Source organism: Falco peregrinus, chromosome 21 (genome assembly GCF_023634155.1).
Source record: "Falco peregrinus isolate bFalPer1 chromosome 21, bFalPer1.pri, whole genome shotgun sequence".
Lineage (NCBI taxonomy): Eukaryota > Metazoa > Chordata > Aves > Falconiformes > Falconidae > Falco > Falco peregrinus.
Genome location: NC_073742.1, coordinates 2427930 through 2447474, shown reverse-complemented (window position 1 = coordinate 2447474; position 19545 = coordinate 2427930). Strand labels below are relative to the sequence as shown.

The window sequence follows — 19545 nt, the reverse complement described above, 5'->3', positions numbered from 1 at the left end:
CAAGGTGGCTTCTTGGCGGCTGAAGGAGGCACTGACTACCTCTCAGAGGGTGAGGGGTGCAAGCTGGACGCTGCACAGGACCCAGTGCTGTCGAGTGGCCAGCAGGACCAGCCCCTGGAACACCAGCAATCCAGGCACCCAGCTGCTGGTGCTGGGGGACCAGGGAAGGGACCGATGGCGTTGGGGATGGGGGATGGATGCCAGGAGGGGCTGGTGGCACCTGGGGAAGCGCTAAAGTCTCACCGAGAAACCTGGGGTCAGCACCCTGTGCCCAACCAAGCCTCCAGCATGACTTAGCCAGCGCCAGAGCGTGGGGGACAGCCGTGGGGTCAGTGTGGGGACAGGCTGGAGCCTGGTTTGGGTTAGCGACCCCGGCACGTCATCGTCACCCCTAGCCCTCTCTCCCGATATAGGATTTCCTAAATAAAACCATACGGAAACCCGCCAGATCTTCCGGATTGGCCTCACCGTCCTCTCTGCTGGGAAGGGCTGGACCTGGCTGAATGGCTCCCGCAGGGACCGGAGCCGGAGTGCTTCGGGGAGGGATGGGTGTCGTGGTGGCGGCCCCACCGTCACCCAAGGGACCTTCCTGACGTGCCATGGGCTCCCTCCTGCACCCGCAGGTTCCGGCTGAGCCTCTGAGATAAAGACAAAAGCTGCGGGATGCTGAGGGAGAACAGGATCAGCTCCGACGGTTGGGGGGCCGGTCAGGACAAACCACGGGGTGAAGCCACTAGCATTGGAGACACTGGTCCAAAAGCACCAAAATCCTCAGTCGCATCCCCCCAAAAAATCACTATGGGTGGATGCTCAGAGCAGGGAAAAAAAAAGAATCATCGTGGGGTGAAAAATGATTTTTATGACAATGAGATCGTCTGGTGGCACCATCGAGGCCATCCACGAGGCTTCACTGAGCAGCAGCACGGTGGGTGCCCTGCGGATGGAAGCCACCCTGCAGGATGTGATGCTGGGGTAAGGGAATGGGAAATATTTCTATATTAAAAAAAAATATACAAGCGATTATTAAAATACCTTTTAATTATTTTTTTTTTAAGAAAACACCCTCTTTTGTGGGAAAATGAGGTAGAAATACGCTGGCAAGACGTGCTAAGTTTCTAACAGCTTTGTCGATGAGACAAGCTGTTGCTGGGAGAGCAGAGCCCGAAAAAAAAAAAGATGCTCAAGTGGGTGGGGAAAACGGTATGTAAAACCAGGATAATTTGGGCAATGGGCATGACTCAGCCGTCACTGGAAAAAAAACCTTGGAGCAATGGGAAGGAGCATAGGGCGAGCATGGAACAGGCCACACTGGGGTGACACTACGGCTGCGTTAGCTTTTATCTTACTGTTTATACTTATATTATTATTATTGGTACGGCTTCGGGGCCGGCTCCAAGGGAAGGGGTATGGGGCTGGTTCTGGGCTCCACCTTCTCCTCTGATGGCAACCAAACCACACCCCAAGAGTGGAGATGAAAAATACCTTCGGCGCGGCTGTAAAATTGCCTGCAAGGAGGAATATTTCACCTCAAAAAAGACCGAAACCGGGACCACGTCTACCCCCGCTCCCCTGACGCTGGATCCCGAGTCCAACATGGCGCCCGCGAGCGTGGGGCCGGCGGCGGGCGGGGCGAGGGGGGGCGGGGCCGTGCTGCGCATGCGCGGCGGGGCGGGCCCTTCGCCATCTTGTGCCGGTCCCTGAGCAGCGTGAGCGATGGGGGGGGGGGGCGCCTCTGGCTCTTAAAGGGGGCACGGCCCTGGGGTGGGGCCACCTCGGGGTGAGATGGAGCGCGGCCCGGCGGAGGAGGTTTGCCGGCGGGCGGGACGGCTGCGGCCGGGATGGCGGTAGCGGGCCGGAGCCCCGGCCCTTCTCTTCCCGTCGTCTTTCCCTTCCCCCGCCGCAGCGCCCGCTTTAAGGCCCGGTGGCGGGAACGGGGCTGCGGCGGGGGAGGTCGGGGGGGGGGGGGGGGGGGGGGAGCGGGGGGAAATGGCGGGAAGGCGGGAGGCGGGGCTTGCGGGTGGGGGCGACAGGAGAAAGGCGGGATCCGGGAGGGGAGGAGCCAAGCGGAGTTGTGGGCGGGGCTGCGGGAGGGGGCGGGGTTTCAGTTGGCGGGGGGCGGGCGCGGTGGCCTGTGCCCCGGGCCCACGCTGCGGCCCCCCGGCCCCGCCGCGGTGCTGGGCCGCCCCGTGTCCCCCCGACTCCCCCTCCAGCACCCTCCGTGCCCGCCCCCGCATGGCGCCTGGCCACCCCGGGATCCCCTCCCGTGTCCCATCCCTGTGTGCCCCCCCAGCCCCCCGCCATGGAGCTGGGCCGCCCGGGCCGGCAGCGCGTCCCCGACTGCATCCGACGGCAGAAGCGCCGGGAGCTGGATGCCCGCCGCAGTAAATGCCGCATCCGCATCGGGGGGCACCTGGAACGCTGGTGTCGCCTCAAGGAGCAGCTCGGCTTCGCCCTGCACTCCCAGTTGGCCCAGTTCCTCCTCGACAGGTCTGAGCGGGGGGCTGCAAAACCCTTAAAAACCCTTGGGACGGGGAAAAGAAAGGTCTGAGCTTGCTCACTCCCCCTCCTCCCACTGCAGGTACAGCTCCCACGGCTGCGTCTGGAGCCCAGGTAGGTGCCTCCCACCCCAAATCCTCGATGATTTTGGGTCCAAAAAGGGGTTTACGGTCAAGAGAGGAGATGCGCATTGTGCTGAGCACCTGGGCGCTGGAGATGGACCTGGAGTCGTTCACCCCCCTGGCAGGGGGCAAATTGCTCCCTGGGTTTGCCTGTGTTTGCGTTGTTGGCATCCCCAGCCTTCTTTTTTGGGGGGGGTGGGGGGGGTGTGGGATATTTGAGGTTTTGGGGGTTGGTAAAAAAGTGGAGGTCTTAATATGGTGGGAACAGCAGAGCCTGCATGAGGTGGTGGGGAAGGTGGAGGGTGACCCTAGCAGATGTCCCAGCTGCCCTACACTGGCTTTACACGGTGGAGAGCAACTACAAAGCTGACCTTCACCAATTCGTCTGGTTTTTTTGTGCCTTCACCAGGCGAGCCGGAGCCCAGCCTTCTCCATGCCGATGCCCTGCAGCGCCTGGTTGCCCTGTCCCATGGTCATGGCCAAGAGTGTGGTTTCATCCCCGACGTGAAGCCCCCAGCTCCAGGCAGCACGTCCCAGCTGGTGTGGGAATGTGTGGCTGGGCACAGCTTCTCCTGGGGTGTCCCTGAGGCAGCGGGGTACCGGACCCCCACGACCAGCCACCACGGAGAGGAACGACAGGGGGACTCGGGGTGCACGCCCCCACCAACCACCGGCCGCCGGCGCTCGCTCCGCCGAGCAGGGCTGGCCGCTGGGTCCGGTGCTGGGAAGGGCGAAGCCAAACTGGAGGGAGCAGCTCAGTCGCCCGTCGCTGATGGGGACCAGAGAGAGGAGCCAGCAGCTGGTAGCGATGGTGGTGATGATGGTGATGCAGGTGAGCTCCTCTGCATCCCCTTCCTTCTCCACCCTCATTTCCCCATTGGCTTCTTGATTCCCCATCTTCAGCCCTTCTCCCAGTCCTAGGGGCACATTGACCACCACCTCACTGGGATAAGATGTTGCCCCAACCCTGTTGTCTCCCTCTTGCTCCATATTTGACAGCACCATCATGTAAAACAAATCTCTGGGCCTTTGCTGGAAAAACGGGTAAAGGCGTCTCCCACCAGACTCGTTCCTACCACAAAATGAACCCTTATCTTCTCCGTCCTTCCCCTGGAAAAGTAGAACTGGGGGACCTCAGGTTCATTACAGGTGTTGAGCAGAAGACCTTGCTGAGCCCACACAGATGCAGCTCTCAGCAGTTTCCAAGAGCCGCAGCTCTTGTTGTTCACCCAGACTGAAAATCAGGGAGAAAAGTCTCTTTTTTTTTTTCCATGCAGTGCCCTGTAGTAGCTACTTGAGAAGAGGCTGAGCTTCTTCCAGTAGAGTGTTTTGGAGTAACTTGGCCCTCATTTCTTCTGGTCAGTGGGGTGGCAGCATGCAGGTCCTTTCCAAAACCTGCAGGCTTCCCACCCCTGCTGCTAGCCCACTCCCTGCCCTCCTCTGCCTCTCCCAACATCCCGGCTCAACCAGCCCCACTTCAACTTACTGCAGCTCCCATCATCTTCTTGCAGCTCCCAAAGTGCCAGCAGAGATGGGGACCACGGCAGAAGATCACAGGAGGTGAGTGGCGTTATGCATGACTCTTCCCCCCGGTGTCTAAGTGGGCTCTCTGGAGTTGAAGGTCAAGTTTGGACCCATCCATCTCATCCCTCGAGTTCTTCAGTGGGCAGCCAGTGTTTTAGTAAAGACCTTCCCTGATTAAAATGTGCTGCAGCAGAGCTGAGTGATTGTTGTGTTCCTGCAGTGCACTCGTTCCAGAGGAGAAAACGGAGCAGGGGGCTGAGCCCCAAGAGGAAGAGGAGGACGAGGACTTTGCCGAGGATGATGACCTTGCCTACACCGATGACCTGCGTGATGAGAACTACCACCCATCTCTGGACAGGTGAGGAGCGCTTAACCACGTCCAATCACGTCCAGCCAAATCCAGCCGCATCCAAGCAATGTTCTACCACATCCAACCATCTAAACGATCTTCCCTGTCCCATGTCTTGTCTTCTCCCCCAGTGACTCTGAGCTGCAGCGACAACAAAGCCAGACCAAAGCCCGTAAGAAACCCATAAAGGAGGAGCAGCCCCGAAATGAGCCGAGTCTGACCAGCTCCACCCCATCGGAGATGAGTGGACGAGTCAGGTGAGCCATGGTGGCCACATCAGTGTGATGACATGAGAGACGGGCATCGGGCTCTCTCCGTGGACACCGAACGAGAGTTTTGGGGTATGTTGGAGGTGATGCTACTTTGCGTGCTAAGAAACCAGATGGAAACCATCCAACCCAACAAGAAATGATGTTCAAGCCCTGAGCTCTGGGTCAGGCAAGAGCCACGTGTCCCCAGGGGGCATTTAAGCCTTCTCGTGGTGCCATCATCCACAGGGCAGAGCTGCGTTCCTTGGCCTCGCTGCCTGCTGGAACTTGCAAAGCTGGGGTCTGGCATACCGATCGCGCTACGGCAGGGCTTAACGAGTCTTTGTTTCGTCCACTGTGTCTCTCATGGAACCGGTCCTGGGTGGTCAAGGAGCAAGGATGTACTGCTGGGGCAAGGATTGCCCTCAGAGGGGGACAAAGACCCCTTAAATCTCCACTGTGGTGGGTGCTGAGGCCACTGAGCAGCCTGGAGGTTGCAGTAGCAAAAAATGCATGTGTCCCACCCCTCCGCCTTCTGCGTAAGCGCAGGGACTGCTGTCTCCACCTATAGATACGGGGCCTCCAGCAGCCAGAACAGTTCTATATGCCCAGCTCTATTGCCCAGCAGCTCAAGCCCATGGGGAGATGAGAAGCAACAGCAGCACCTGTGACCCAAGTGTTGGTCAAGGGATAGCTTGGTAATGACTTATTTACAATTAACTTATCTTGCAAGCACTCTACCACTGCCTGTTTGCGGCCGAGGGTCAGGTTTTAATCTTTTCTTCCCAGCCGTGTGGGCTCAGGGTTCACTTTTCTGTTCTAAATAAGCTCAGATCATAACTCAGTTATTTGCTGGGTCTTTATGCAAGAATATTTAACATAGAGTTTGGTCTCAATGCTGAAACAAGAGGATTGTCCGTGCGTTGCCCCTTGGGTCTGACGCACAAGGAGATATCGCCTTGCTGGATTTTCTTACACTTTGAATACGACGAGGGTGTTAAAACCCCCTTTTTTTCACTGGAGTTAGCTGAAGTGACCATGTAACACCGCTCTGTAACACATCTTGCCTTCCTGCGTCCTATGAAAGATGGGACCAGCAGCAAAACACATGCCCCAGAACTTGCCACGTAAGTATTGTGCTGCTCTGTTAAGGCTTTTATCAATTTACTTTTTCACTTTGACATGGTATTGCTGCCGCTTTTTTGTTTTAAACACCCTTCTGTCTCCTTTCAGCTCTGAAACTGCCTCACAGCTCACTGGAAGAGTGAATGCCCTCCCTGAGACCCAGTCCCAGCAAAGGAAAATGTGACGGTAAATCTGGCAGTTGCTTTTCTCCTCTCCCTGCCCATTGCTGGACATGTAGCAGCAGGGGACACCAGGCTCTTAAATTCAGTTTGAGGGTGGAAAGGTTTGGGTTAGTTCTAGGTAGTCCTTGTTAAGGCCAAAAGCAAATTAGAAGAGGGATATTTTTATTTTCGTTCTCTCTCTGGCATTTCTTGAAGTCCTGCATGCTTTCCATTCAAAATCCTGGTGTTCAGACCTCCAAAAGTGCGTTAGTGCCTAAAGATGCACCCGGAGATTTGCAGAAGCGGCTGATGCAAGCGGCCGTTGGCTTTCCTGGGCCACCGGTGCAGTTTTGGGGCTTTCAACCCTCTGTCTCCAAAGCCCTTTGTAAGGTTCAGGTCCGCGCTGCCCTCTCCAACGCTGAGTTTGGTTACAGAGGTTGTATTTACAAGCGTTTGACTCATTTTCCCCGCCCTCGTTGCAGCAACTGGAAGAATAGAGATAAAATACTATTTTATGAGTGAAAGCAAGAGCTTACAGACTTGGGTGTACTCATCTTCTTCTCGCTTCCCAAAGGCAATGCCATCATGAGCTGATGCTAAAACATTTTTAAGAGATTGTGGACAAAGATGCCCAGCCCCTATTTTTATTCAGTGCTGAGGATGTGGTCTGGCATCCTCATCTATTAACGATCTCTTTATTTCTCCTCCCCACAAAAGAACGCCTGTTTTTTTAACGTAGCTTTCTTTAATTTCAGGATGTCAGCCAGAAATAGCTGCTGTTTCCACGGAGCTGAGGATAAATTGTAGATTGAACGAGGCTGGCGTGAGGTTGACAGCAATCTTAAATGACCTGGGACATACCCAAAACCATGTGAAAGACTTTTTGTAATGAGTAATAAAGAATATATTCCTATTTATAGTGTCTGAAAGGTGCATTTGTTAACGCAGTTTCCTGCTCTGAGGGCGAGAGAGGTTGAATTCCCAAAATGGAAGAAATAAAAGATAAATGGTCGCCCAGAGGATGATTTTAATGTAGGGTTTGCTCGGAAACCCATCAGCTGCGAGGCTGGAGGACCACGGCTTATTGGCTCTGAGGCTGCGGACAGAGAGAGGGGACAAGACCCTCGCTCAAGGTGCTTCTTTCTCGTTGCAGCTGCAAGAGGCGAGCCCGGCCGTGCGACGAGGACATGGCCCAGATCGGCCCGAAGAGGATCAGGTACGTGGGGCTGGTGGGGAAGGGAGAAGCTGACGTGCCATTTCCCAGCCCTTCCATGGTGGGACACCCTGGACAAGCAACGCTTGCTCTGACGGGAGCCTCCCGAAGGACTTTATTTGCCTAACTTAAGCCTTTGGTGGGTGGGTAAGAGGGAAGATGGGGGAGGAGGACTTAGCGGGGTGCCAAATCCAAAAGCCGCAGCTGTTTTGGCTCTCCTTCCTGCTCATCCTGATGATGGCTTCCACCTTGTCTCCCGCAGGAAGGCAGCGAAGCGCGAGATCCTCCTGTGCGACTTTGAAGGCTGTGGCAAGATCTTCTCCAACCGCCAGTACCTGAATGTGAGGGCTGGGGGCAACTGTTGGGCTTAAATCCCCCTCTCGCACCCCGGGAGGTGCAGCCGAGCAGCCCTCCCACTCCCCGTCTCTTCTGGGGCTACTGGGAGCTCTGGTGACCCACCAGATGAGTCAGGTTTTGCCTGGCCAAGCTTGGTTCGGGGTGTCTTGGCTGTTGTTCCAGAGCTGGAATTGGGCAACCTGAATTGCCTGTGGCTTTTTGAAGCTGGGTGATAGGTACGGGACTTGGCCCCGTGTGCTCAGCAGCGGCTCAGGGTGCCGGAGGTCACTTGATGTCCCACTTTGTGCTTCAGGGAGCAAAATGGGGCGGGGGGGGGGGGGGTGTTGCTGGAAGGTGCCCTTGGGCTTTCTTCAAGCGCAGCTTCTCAGCACCGACCTCCTCTCTTCTTCCTCCCCCTTTTTCTCCTCCAAACGGCAGCACCACAAGAAGTACCAGCATGTCCACCAGAAGACCTTCACCTGCTCAGAGCCCAGCTGCGGGAAGTCCTTCAACTTCAAGAAGCACCTCAAGGAGCACGAGAAACTGCACAGCGGTGAGAGCTGGCTGCCTGTCTGCAGGCACGGACCCCTCCCGTACAGATACGTACCTCCCCGTACGTCCTCCCCTGCGCAGGTCCCACCTCTGCTGGGTTACGGCTGGCCATCGCCACCGCCTCACCATTCACGTTTGCGTCCCTGGTAGATGTTCACACCTCTTTGCTTTCTGCTCCCAAGATCTATTGTCCATCTCTGTTTCTGTGCTGGGAAAGCATCCTGCCTCCTAAAATACATCAGGAAGGGCCCCCAGACTGCTCTTCTAGGCTGGATCAGCCCCTAGTTGTTGGTTTTGTTTGGTTTTTTGTTTTTTCTTCTGCCCCACAGACAAGCGGGACTATATCTGTGAATTCTGCGCCCGTTCCTTTCGTACCAGCAGCAACTTGATCATCCACAGGCGTATCCACACAGGGGAGAAACCCCTGCAGTAAGTACCAGTCCCATCCTTGTGACCGTTGGACTCCCCGGGTGCCATCAGGATTTCTTCTTGTTGCTCTTCAACTCGAAATCAGCTTCTTGGTGCGTGGCTCTATGGAGACCTGAGCTGCCTGCCACGGGCAGCCGGAGGACCGGCTGTTATTTTTGCTTTGCCTGAAGGTTGCTGGCCCCAGGGCCGGCTGCGGTCTGATCCAGCAGCTTCAGGGCGTGGGCTCGATTTGGAGAAGCTTTTAATAAGCTGGGATTTAATGAGAGCAGTGCGTTTCCTTGCCTGGAGGGTGTGCTGAAGCCACACAGAACTAAGAGCAGTGGCTTTGCTAAACCCACCTAGAACTGCAGCATCAAGATGATGCGGGGCCCGTTCTCCCTCGTGCTTAATCCCTTGTAGCACCTTTCTGGGTTTTTTTTCAAGATGATTTTACCTTGAATCCTGCCCCGCTTTCTCCCAGGTGTGAGATCTGTGGCTTCACCTGCCGCCAGAAAGCCTCCCTGAACTGGCACATGAAGAAACACGACGCTGACTCCTTCTACCAGTTCTCCTGTGACATCTGTGGCAAGAAGTTTGAGAAGAAAGACAACGTCACTGCCCATAAAAGCAAAAGTCACCCGGAGGTGCCCGGTGGACCCCCACAAGCTGAGGGGGGCCAGGGGCAGGCTGTGCCATCCCCACCGCCCAACCTCGGCGCAGGGATGCAGGCAGGGCTGGAGCAGCCGGAGGTACCCGGAATGGTGGCCGTGGAGATGCCAGGGCTCGGAGACGCTCCGGGGAGTAGCGGTGAACCGGAGAAGACCCCCCCGTCTCCTTTTGCAGCCTCAGCCGAGTATCAGAGGGGCGGTGGGCAGGATCCAGCTGCGCCCTGAGGCCAGGTGACGGATGGCGTTGGCTTGTAGCAGGACTCATCCTCCAGTTCGTGGCCTCCCGTGGGGCCAGGAGGACCAAGGCAGCAAGGTGAAATGACGCCGGCCCCCACGGCACGTGGCAGCAGCACGTCCAGGTGCCAAAAATACAAGGGACAGGGGGAAATCCCACCGAAGGCTTTCCCACCCCAGCCTGGGCTTCCCTCAAGCTCGCAGCAGCACCGCCACAAGCAGAGAGCATCTTCCTGCGAGGAGGGAGCGTGAGGCTGCCGGAGGCATTGCCAGGGCCCTTAATAAAGACTTTTTTTTTTTTTTTTTTTTTTTTTTTTTACATAAAATAAGTGGGTTTCCCCACTTGCGCCAGCCGCCTCTGCACCTCAGTGCTGTTTCTATGAAAAACAAGAGGTAGAAAAGCAAGACTTCTGTGTGTGCAGCCTGCCTCAACACCCCGGCCAAAGGTCATCTGTATTTAGCACAATAAAAAAAAAAAAATAAGGGCGAGTTAGATCGGGAAGTCAACAGTAGGTTCTGGCCTCAGAAATGGGCATTACTTGATCCGGTGACGCTTCCCCCAGCCCTCTGAGCATCCCTTGCCTTTTATTGAGCCTTTTTGCAAAGGACTGTAGTAGTTACGCAGCCTTGAAGGTCACAGCTCAACAGGGTTTATCAAAAAAACCCAAAACCCTGCCAAGTGGGGGCTGGAAGATGCTTTTGACACAGATAAAGGGGCTGCAGGGAGGCTGGAGCGCCTGTGGGAACCGGGGACTCAAACTGGGGCTGGCTGTAGGGATTACAAGTCAGGCTGTGACCTCAAATAGCAATTGGAGGGTGAAAATAAAATTTTAAAAAAAAGCACGTTCCAGGAGAGAAGAGTGCTAGAGGTGGGTTTTTCCACTAATTCTGAGCAGCAGCTGCAACAAGGACTAAATCCCAGCTGTGAGCCAGAGTGTGGCCCCTTCTCCCAACTGTGCTGTCGGCTTAGAGAAAGTGATAACGAAGGCATTTAACCCCAAAAATGGGTTGAGAGAGCTCCTGGCCCAAGGGCAAACAGCAGGGTTAGCGGCGGCACAGAGACGCCCCGTATCATGGGCGCCTGCCCCGCTGCTGCTCAGGGTTTTCCTGAAATCTGGGGCAGTTCCTGGAACAAGCACCCCAGTTCCCCCCAGCCCAGCACCCCTTCCCCACCCCGTCCTTTCCTGGGCGCAGATGGTGGGTACTTGCCCTTTTCCTTCTGCAGCCAGAACAGAAAAACATCAGACTGTTGGGCACTTTTTTTTGAGGGTACTGGGTTTGTGGGTTTTTTAGTTGGTTGGGGTTTTTTTGGTTGGTTTTTTTTTTTTTTTTTTTTTTTTTTTTGCACAGCAACTTTTATTTTCCCACTAAACAGAGTGACAGGGCAAAGAGACGTAACAGCATCGCGGGATCACACAAGGGCAGGCAGGGGTTTGTAAGCACGCGCGAGATCACACCTAAAACAAGGCTTCCCCCTCCTTCCCCACGACACGGCCTGAGTTTCCAGCGGGAGGGAGCTCCCCCCCCCCCACAAAGCCAACCCCACGCACTCTGCAAGGCCGAGCACGCCCGAGCCCCCGCGGGCTCTCCCCTCCAGCTACACCCCTGCCAGCTTTTGGGGTGACCCCAAAGCATCCATCGCCCCTTTACTCGCTCCCCAGGGCTCCGCTCTACTCCAGCCCTGTGGATGCTTCAGCGTTAACGGGGAGGGGGGGGGGGGGGGGAAGCGACGAGGGAGATCGTCGGGTTTTGCTCTCTTAGCGCTAGCAGCCGCGGAACAGGCTGGACCCTTTCCCAAGGAGGAAAGGAAAGCGAGGATGGGGGGGGGGGGGAAGCTAAAAGGTGACCTGCAGAGCAACAGGTGTCAGACATCGGGGCTTGGATACAGCACCTCTCCTCCTCGCGCAGGTTTTCTAGCCCTCAAGAACTTCCCGGGGTGCACAAAAGCAGGTGGCTTTGGCTACGGATCAATGCAGGATGCGATAAACCCCTAAGGAAGCTTTTCTCCCTGGTTACATCCCTGTTTACATGGGGCAGCCAACTTCAAACAAAACAAGACTAAAAAAAAAAAAAATAATAAAAATGGGGCTGCTTACACAACAGGCCATAGTGGGGGAAACAACCCCACGTAGGGGCTATTTAAGCAGCCCCCCCTCAATGGTCGATGCCCCAAAGGAAGGTTTTTTCAGGGTTAAAGAGACTCAAAACTTTAAAACGCAACAAGAAAACGTTAACCCGAAAGCCGAACAAGGGACAGTCAGGAGTTGTGGGGTCCTCTGAAAGCAAGGGGGAAAAGGGGACAGGACTGGGCACTACTTGCAGGTCACCTTGGGGAGGGTTAAAGAAACTGGACGGGTCAATTGCAAAGGGAAAGCGAGGAGCCCACATAGAAGAGCCAGAAGAAAGGAAAGATCTTTTCGGTGAAAGCGGCTGTGAAGGTGAAGATGGGAGCCATGTTATCGGCATTGTAAAACGCCACCCACCCGCCTTCGTAGTCCAGGTACACCCCGATCTTCCTGGGCCTCTCACACAGGGACAAGGGCGTCTCTGGGGAGGTGAAAGCCTGATACTGATCCCAATTCTTCCCCTTCCAGTTCAGCCCCACCGCCCAGATCCCCTCTTCCGGAGCAAAGTCGATTTTCTCCTTCCTTCGCACAGACTCACGGGCTGCCCCCAGGACCCAGCTCTCGCCATCTCCCACCTCCACCTCCCAGTAATGCCTCCCAGCTACGAAACCCTCTGCCGCCAGCACGCAGAAGGAGTAATCGAATCTCTTGGGGTTTGCTGGGAGTTCCTGGGGAGCGCTCCTGAGCCGCACGCTCCTCTTGTCCTCCGACAGCACCAGGTAGGGGTTGGCCGTGTCTGGGTCCAGAGAGAGATCACCTGAGAAGGGGGAAACACAGACATGAGCCACCCTCCGAGGGGATCCATCATCTCTGCCCCAAACCAGACCAGGACAACACCAGGAGAGTCACCTCCAACAGCCTGAAGCACCCAAACCCGCAGGGGAACAAAGATCAGGCTCCACTTTCTAATTCAAGCAGAGAAACAGCCAGGTCTATACTGCAGGCCCACTGGCCTGCCCCATCCGAGGCGCCTCCTTGCTCTGGAATAGAAATTTTTGAGCAGAAATCACTTTTTTTTTTTTTTTCCTCCCTCTCCCCAAGTCACTAGCAAGTGCCAGAGAGGAATGAGCACAGATACCCTCGTGTTTAAGGGCTGCTTCTGTACTCGGGGCGCTGCACGGTCTGAAAAAAACTGCAAGTGGGGAAGATCAGGGCCTGCCAAAGGCAAAACGGGTCTGTCCTGAGCCCAGCGACATCCCTGAACTCCCAGCAGCAATTGCAAAGCTTGCAAAGTCCATCTCTGAGCTAACTCAACACCCGCTAGCGGGGCCAAAGGTCTCCTCGCTTCGGGTAGAGTGGATCAGCTTCTGAAGAGTCCTCCTAACCCCCCAGTTTCCTACCCAGCTCATGGGCTGCCCCCTTCATGGACTCCATCCAGCAGCTGGATCTGGTTCGGGGTTGTTTCCCCCCCCCCTCCCTTGGCAGCACAGCAGTAATTTTCTCTTCTCCTGACCTCCAAGGCTAGCTTGAAGGTCCTACCGCTTAGATCCTCCCCACGGAAGCTGAAACTCCCAAATTAAGCCTTGCAAAAAATGAAGGTCAGACTCCCAAAACGCAAACCGTGCTCACCTGTGTCATTCTCCAGCTCGAACCGGAGGTTCTCTGAGGGAAGAAAAGAAAGAAATTTAGATCCCTTTGCACATGGGGAGTCCCCGGGGACTGCCTACGCACACACGACCTTGCTCCTGCCTTACTGCTGCTTGGGAACAACCACGTACAGCTACGTCAGACTTCCATGCAGAAATCCGAGGGAAATGTGCTGCTTTTCAAGCGACCAGAGCTTTTTCTTTTCGATAAGCAGACGCTCAGACAATCAAGACTTCTCCCAACAAGCCCAAGCGAAAAATAAGAGCCCAGCTCAAACCATCTTCTGAGTTGAATTAAGTGTTAGGTTCACGTGAAGAGGCACCAGCTTTTAAAGAAAACCTTTTTCAGCACTCACCCTTGAACTCCAGCAAGACTTCTTTCAGCACTGCACTCTTCTGGGAAAAGCTCTTTAGTTTCTTCTCCAACTCTGCGAAGCCAGCCTCCGGCTTGCAAAACATCCAGCTCTCAAAGCTGGGGAGGAGAAAGCAGCGTTAAGATTCCCTCCAGAAAAAAATACAATCTCCAAACTAGAGGCAGGGAAGAAACCTGCCCTGGCACTGAAGAGGTTTGGTGTTGGACCTCTGTCAGCACTTGTGAGGCCAAACTGGACCCAAGGACCAGTCCAGTTTGGGGCTGCCCAGTACGAGGCACAGAGATGTGGGGCTGGCGGGGGATCTCCATGCTTTGCTGAGGCTCAGCCCTGAGCAGCCTGATCCAGCTTTTGATACTGGTCCTTAACCACAGGGGTTTAGTCCCTCACCAGCTGAGTTACGCTGCAGTTTGAGGACACGCAAACCCTCCCGTGACCCCACCGGTCATGAATCCCCTTCGTGAAGGTTTGGGTGTGCCTCAAAGGCAACACCCGGGTGTGGGTGAGAACCATAAAGGAGGCAGAAGCAAAGCTGGATGGGGTGTACATCCTCGCAACACCAGCTCTGCCTCCGCTGTGAGCCTCCCAGTTAACCCAGCAAGGGCCCAGGTTCACTCACCTGCTTCCAGCTGGGGCAACACCCTGGAGAGAGAGTAAAAAAAAAAAAAACCAAACAACAAACTAATCAGTACAAGTCTTTCTTCTACCTCACAGCCTCCAAAATCCTCCCCAAAACTGGCCCCATGGCTGCTTTGCTGAGGGGATCAGCTCTCAGCAGCTGTTTCCAAAGCACCACACAGTCGGACTCACGGAGGTGGCAGAATTAGTTTATAAATATGGGGTTGGGTTTTTTTTTTCCTTCCCCTTTTTCTTTTTTGGTGTGGGTGGGGGCGGGAAAAAAGTGCTTTTTTTAAAAGACACTAAGAAAAATCATGATTGCCATCAAGCCGCAAAAGCCGTAAGGATTCAGGGCTCACAGCAACAATGGAGCAACACAAAGCATCTGGGACATTTGTCTGGTTATTTCTATCAAAAGAGAACCAAGCAGCTTCGCTACTACAAAGGCCAACCCAACCCCCCAAAGCTGTGCTAAAATCTGGGGTCCCACTTGCAAAAACAGCCCAGCAGCCTTGCAGCCAGTCAAAAACCCCGACTCACAGCTGGGCCAGCTCCAGCACCGACTTCACTGGATCCGAGCTGCTCCTCAGCAGAGCACCTCAGCATCCTGTGGTCCCCGTAAATGGATTTTTGTCCCCAGGCATCCAAACCCCGAGCTCTCCCAAGTTTTGTACCTACTACACCATAACCTCTGGGCTGGGAGGACAAGTCCCAGGAGTCTCACCTGCCCAGACTGGTTGCCGGGGCCATTCTCTCCTTGCTCACCCAGCAGCTTATCGAGCTGGGCGATCTCCTCAGAAAGCCGGGAGACACTCTCATCTCTCCTCTTGACAATGTCTCTGTCCAGCTCCTCCAGACGGGACAGCAGGAGCTGCTCCTTCTCCTCCAGGAAGCCTCGGAGCTCCTTGCACTCGGCCACAATCTTCTGCCTCTCCACTTCTGTCTGCTTCTACAAAACCCAGAGGGGAAACCCACGTGAGACAGACATCCCCGTGGCCAGGGGAGGTCTGGGGAAACCCCCAGCCCGAGGCACTCACCAGCAAGTCTTCGCTCTGCCTCTCCCTCTCAGCCTTGGCTTCTTCACGCCCTTTCCTCAAGGAGCTCAAATGCTCCTGTGGCACCTCCTGGAAGGAGAGAAAAGAGATCTGTTGGGAATCTTTCCTATTCGGGATCAGGAATACGGAGGAAAGGGATGATGGGGGGTTCCCCCCAGCACTGCTGCTAAAACTGGCCAAATTTCATCAAACATGGGGTTTTTTTGCAGCTGGAGAACACCACGAACCCGAACTGAGGTCAGGCCATCGCTGCACGTCTTCCCCTGCCCCGTTATCTCCAACTGTTAAGTTTTGGGCATGCCAAGAAAGCCAAAAACTTTCCCCAGACAGCCCAAAAAAACTGTCCCCTGAACAGCCTGAGCAGTATGGAGCCAGGTGCAGGAGGAGGAATAAAACGCAGTAAGGCAAAACAAACAAACAAAAAAACCCCAACAACAACAACAAAAATTAAAGCTAGTTTTTAGCTCCCTATAAGAGCGCAGCTGCAAACACAAGGCACCAAGTCCCACCCACACGAAAACCCCTTCAGCCTCTGTGCCTCTCGGGATCAGCTTTCACATCCCAGCCCCGCCACGAGCAGGGGAGACCAGCCAAGGCACCCCCACATCTGCCTGAACCCCACCAAGACGGAGGGGCCGCCTGCCTCCAGGCTTCTTGCTAAGTTTATTAACAGCTTATTAGTGGAAACTGTCACGCCTGTCCTTGTTTAAATCATTTGACCTCCAAGGAAGCTGGAGAGACTCCTAGCAACACTAAACAAAAAGCAGCAGGGCTTTAGGGAGCAAGCAACGACAGATCTTTCATAAATAAAACGCAAAGCTACAGAGATTTTGCTGCTGTTAACCAGCTGTGCGAACCGGGGCTTGCTACCACAGAACTGATGGTAACGCAGAATTTAAGCACGAGAGAAAAGCAATGATCAGAAAGGCGGGAGCGCAGGTTACGAGCGGCCTCCAAGGAGCAACAACCAGTTGTTAAAAACACGTAAAAGCCTATTAGTGACGGGGGGGGGGGGGGGGGGGGGGGAAACCCACAGAGAGCAACAGCCTGAGCAGCATTCAGTGGCGGACCTGCCTATGGGCACTGTGGTCCTAAAAAGAGGACGAGATCCCGAATTTGGGGGCGAGGGGGGGAAACAATGCCAACTCAAGCTTCAGCTTCCCATCAAGAGCAACCCCGGCCATCGAAGCTGGCAAGGATGGCGCAACTGGGCACCCGCCACAATTTCGGTGCAAAATTCAGTAGCAAAGCCTTTGGTGCCACCTGCCTCGACAGCGCTAATTGCAAGAATTAATATGCAGCTGTTAATGATCACGCAAGCCCCTTCCCCTGTCGGGATCACCCCGGCTGTGCCAGTGCCACCCTCCTCCTCCAGCCGCTGCTGCGCAGTAAACATCTGCTCCCTGTCCGGCATCTTGGTTTTCCTCCACCCTGCCAGAGGAACGAGGCCTGGCCGCTCAGGGTCAGGCTGCCACGCTCACCCTCCCCCCCCCTAATTATTAATTCCTAGTTATCTCCATCAAGGAGCCCCCCGCACGGCGATGTGGGGGTCTCCCCTTCATCACCACGGTGGTTTCGGCAGAGATCGAGCCGCGGAGGCCAGGCTCTGGATTCACTCCGTGTTCTGCGTCACGTTGCTCAGCTGCCCTGTGCTGGTTTTTTTGTTTGGCTGTTGGGTTTTTTTTTGGTTTGGGGTTGGTTTTTTTTTGGGGGTGGTTTTTGGTTTTTTTTCGGGGGGGGGGGGGGGGGGAGGGGGTAAGCCACTCCTGAAGGATCCCTGCTCCGCTTTAACCCCAGATTGTGCCTGGTGCTAGAAACCCACCCCTCTACCTGCAGAAGCCAGGCTCCACGCTCACTCCAGAGCTTTTCTGCCCAGGGAAGCGGGAGCTGAGGATTTTGGGGTGCCTAACCCTATTTTGCACACTCACACCCGCCCAGATCTCCAGGGATTCCCATACTAGTTCAGCATCATTTCACACAGGAAACCAAACCAGCTGACACCCCCTCCCAGTATCTTCCCAGTTAAACTCAGCTCCATTCTGCATCGAGGGCATTCCCCCATCCCGCCCTATCGCACGGTCAGCCCCCACCCCAGTGTGTCCCTGTTGGGGGGCGGGGGGGGGTGGATTTGAGCCCCGAGTCCGTATTGCACCCCACATCCTGCCTCCCTGCACGGAAGCTTGGAAGGGGGTCCCCATTCTGCGCCCCACACGCTGAGGGGGGTGCTACTGTCCTCGCTGCATCCCAGGTACGTCTGAATGAAGGGGGGAAACACGTTGGGGGGGGGGGGTCCCTACCGCACCTTACAGGCTGAGGGGTAAGCGGCTTCACCTCTGTACTCCCACGGGAAGGGGGGGGGGTCCCTACCGAACCCAAGGGGTATTGCCTCCCGCGGGGAGGGGCTCCCCCACGTCACGGGGAGCCTTTACTGCACCCCTAAAGCGAAGGGGGGTGGGGGGGTGCCCCTTGTGCTCTTCCCTTGGCGCATCCCCCGTGCTGCAGGGAGGGGAGAACGGCTCCCCGGGGGGGGCTCCCACTGCACCCCTGCATTCCGGGGGGGGGCTCCCAGTACTCCTTCTCCCGGGGGGGTGGGGTGTCCCCTACCGCACCCGAGGTGGTCTCCCCGGGGGGTGCTCCCATTGCACCCCAGCATTCCGGAGAGTTCCCAATGGGCGGGGGGTGGGGGCTGCCCCCTCTAACACTGACCTCTGCGGCGTGGGCCGCCTCCTCGGCGGGCAGCACGGTGTGGGTCCGGTGCTCCCGGGAGAGGTGGCAGACAACGCAGACGGCGCGGCGATCCTGCACGCAGTAGAGCCGCAGCGGTTCACCGTGGCGGGGGCAGCGCGGCGGCCCGGGAGGCCCGGGCGGAGCGGCGGCGGGCAACGGCGGGGCGGGAGCGGGAGGGCCCGGCGGCGGCTCTGCGGGGCCCGGCGGCAGCCCGAGCTGGCGGACGATGTGAACGATATTACCGAGAGAACGATTAGGGCGAAACAGCCGTTGCGGCACCGGTTCCCGGCACTGCGGGCAGCAAAGCCGTCGCGCCGAGTCCTCCCAGCACTGGGTCACGCAGGCGCGGCAGAAGTTATGACCGCACTCGGCTACCAGCACCGGGTCGTTGAAGTACTCCAAGCACACCGGGCAAGTCAATTCGTCCTGCAGGCTGCGGGCCGCGCTACAGGGAGCGGGCGGTACGGCGGGGGGAGCGGGCGGCGCCTCCATGGCGGCTCCGCGGCTGCGCTGCGCCCCGCGCTCCGCTCCGCGCTGCGCCGCCCGTCTGCCGGGAGCCGGGGGCGGGGCGGGCGCCGGGGGCGGGGCGAGCGCCGGGGGCGGGGCGGCGCGTGCGCGGCGGCGCGAGCGCGCGCCTGCGTCGTTCCCCGCGAGGCGGCGGAGCGGCGCATGCGCGGGGGGCGTGGCCTGCGGGCCCGAGGGGGCGGGGCCTATAGGGCGCTGGCGGAGCGCGGGTGCCGGGGGTCGCTCTAGGATGTGGCGGCGGGTGCGGGTGCCGGGAGGGGACGTGTGTCCCTGCAGGGTGCTGGGGGAGCCCGAATGAATGGTCAGGGTCCTTACAGGATCTCGGAGGGCGGATGTATAGGTGCTTACGGGATGCTTTCGGGGAGTCCTGTGAGTTAGAGGGGCGGGGGCAGACCGCGTCTCGGTCCCTGCTGGGTGCCGGGGGAAGGTCTGTTGTCCCTACGGGCTGCTGGGGGCAGTGGGGGTCCTTATAGAATGCTGGGAGGGATGCAGCGGTGCCTATAGGATGGGGGGCGGGGCCCAGATGGGTCCCCCTGCCTGTCTCGTAAAACGGGGGGATCAGGGCCGGGGACCCCCTGGTATTGAGGTGCCAGCCCCACGGAGCATCCCCGGGAGCCGCCGTGGGCCCCTGAGGTGCTCCGTGTGGCGGGCAGCAGCCCCGTGGAGCATCCTTACGTCCACAAAGCTCCAAAATCCCAGGACTCTCCTGAAAATAAACTTTTAAATACACGTTAATTTATCCACATCTCCTCATCCTGCCTCATTTAAAGGGATACTATTAAAACACACATTAATAATCACTAAAAGCCATCGTCCTCTAACATCTCAAATTTAACAATGAAGTGACTTACTTAGGCTGAGCGTGGGCCACCTGCTGTTTTATTTTTCCTTAATTCTTCTGACAGCCCTAATGAAACATCCCCCCATTTTTCTTGCTTTTTCCCTCTGTTTTTCACCACCAGGCCAGAGTGAAGGGATGTTTTTGGGGTGCCCCTAAACCAGGTTAATTCACCGCAGGGGTGAGGGGTTGGGGTTGAGGCACCAGGAGCATCCTGGAGGGGTTGAGGTGGGTGCTCAAACCCCATCTCAACAACCTCTGCA

The 19545-nt window shown here is 56.6% G+C and overlaps 2 protein-coding genes across 3 annotated transcripts; one reads left to right on the top strand and one right to left on the bottom strand.

The window, feature by feature from the left end:
- The first annotated feature begins 1675 nt into the window (after positions 1-1675).
- Positions 1676-9919, top strand: LOC106112281 (zinc finger protein 692-like). Of its 2 annotated transcripts, none has more exons than XM_055792499.1 (12): positions 1676-1706; positions 2291-2487; positions 2579-2610; positions 3028-3450; positions 4130-4178; positions 4363-4500; positions 4623-4748; positions 7179-7241; positions 7501-7579; positions 8013-8127; positions 8456-8555; positions 9016-9919. In XM_055792499.1, the coding sequence occupies exons 2-12, from the start codon at positions 2300-2302 to the stop codon at positions 9425-9427; spliced, it is 1725 nt and encodes a 574-aa protein (XP_055648474.1). In that variant the 5' UTR covers positions 1676-1706; positions 2291-2299; the 3' UTR covers positions 9428-9919. The 2 variants fall into 2 exon arrangements, with proteins under 2 accessions (XP_055648474.1, XP_055648473.1); XM_055792498.1 differs by lacking the exon at positions 1676-1706 and adding an exon at positions 1717-1806.
- A 1258-nt stretch (positions 9920-11177) lies between these two features.
- LOC114011241 (E3 ubiquitin-protein ligase TRIM7-like) lies at positions 11178-18497 on the bottom strand. Its single transcript, XM_027781983.2, has 7 exons — positions 17899-18497; positions 15175-15261; positions 14862-15086; positions 14139-14161; positions 13505-13620; positions 13132-13164; positions 11178-12319 (listed from the first exon to the last, which is right to left on the bottom strand). Exons 1-7 carry the CDS (start codon positions 18409-18411, stop codon positions 11793-11795), a joined length of 1524 nt encoding a protein of 507 aa, XP_027637784.2. The 5' UTR covers positions 18412-18497; the 3' UTR covers positions 11178-11792.
- Positions 18498-19545: the final 1048 nt, after the last annotated feature.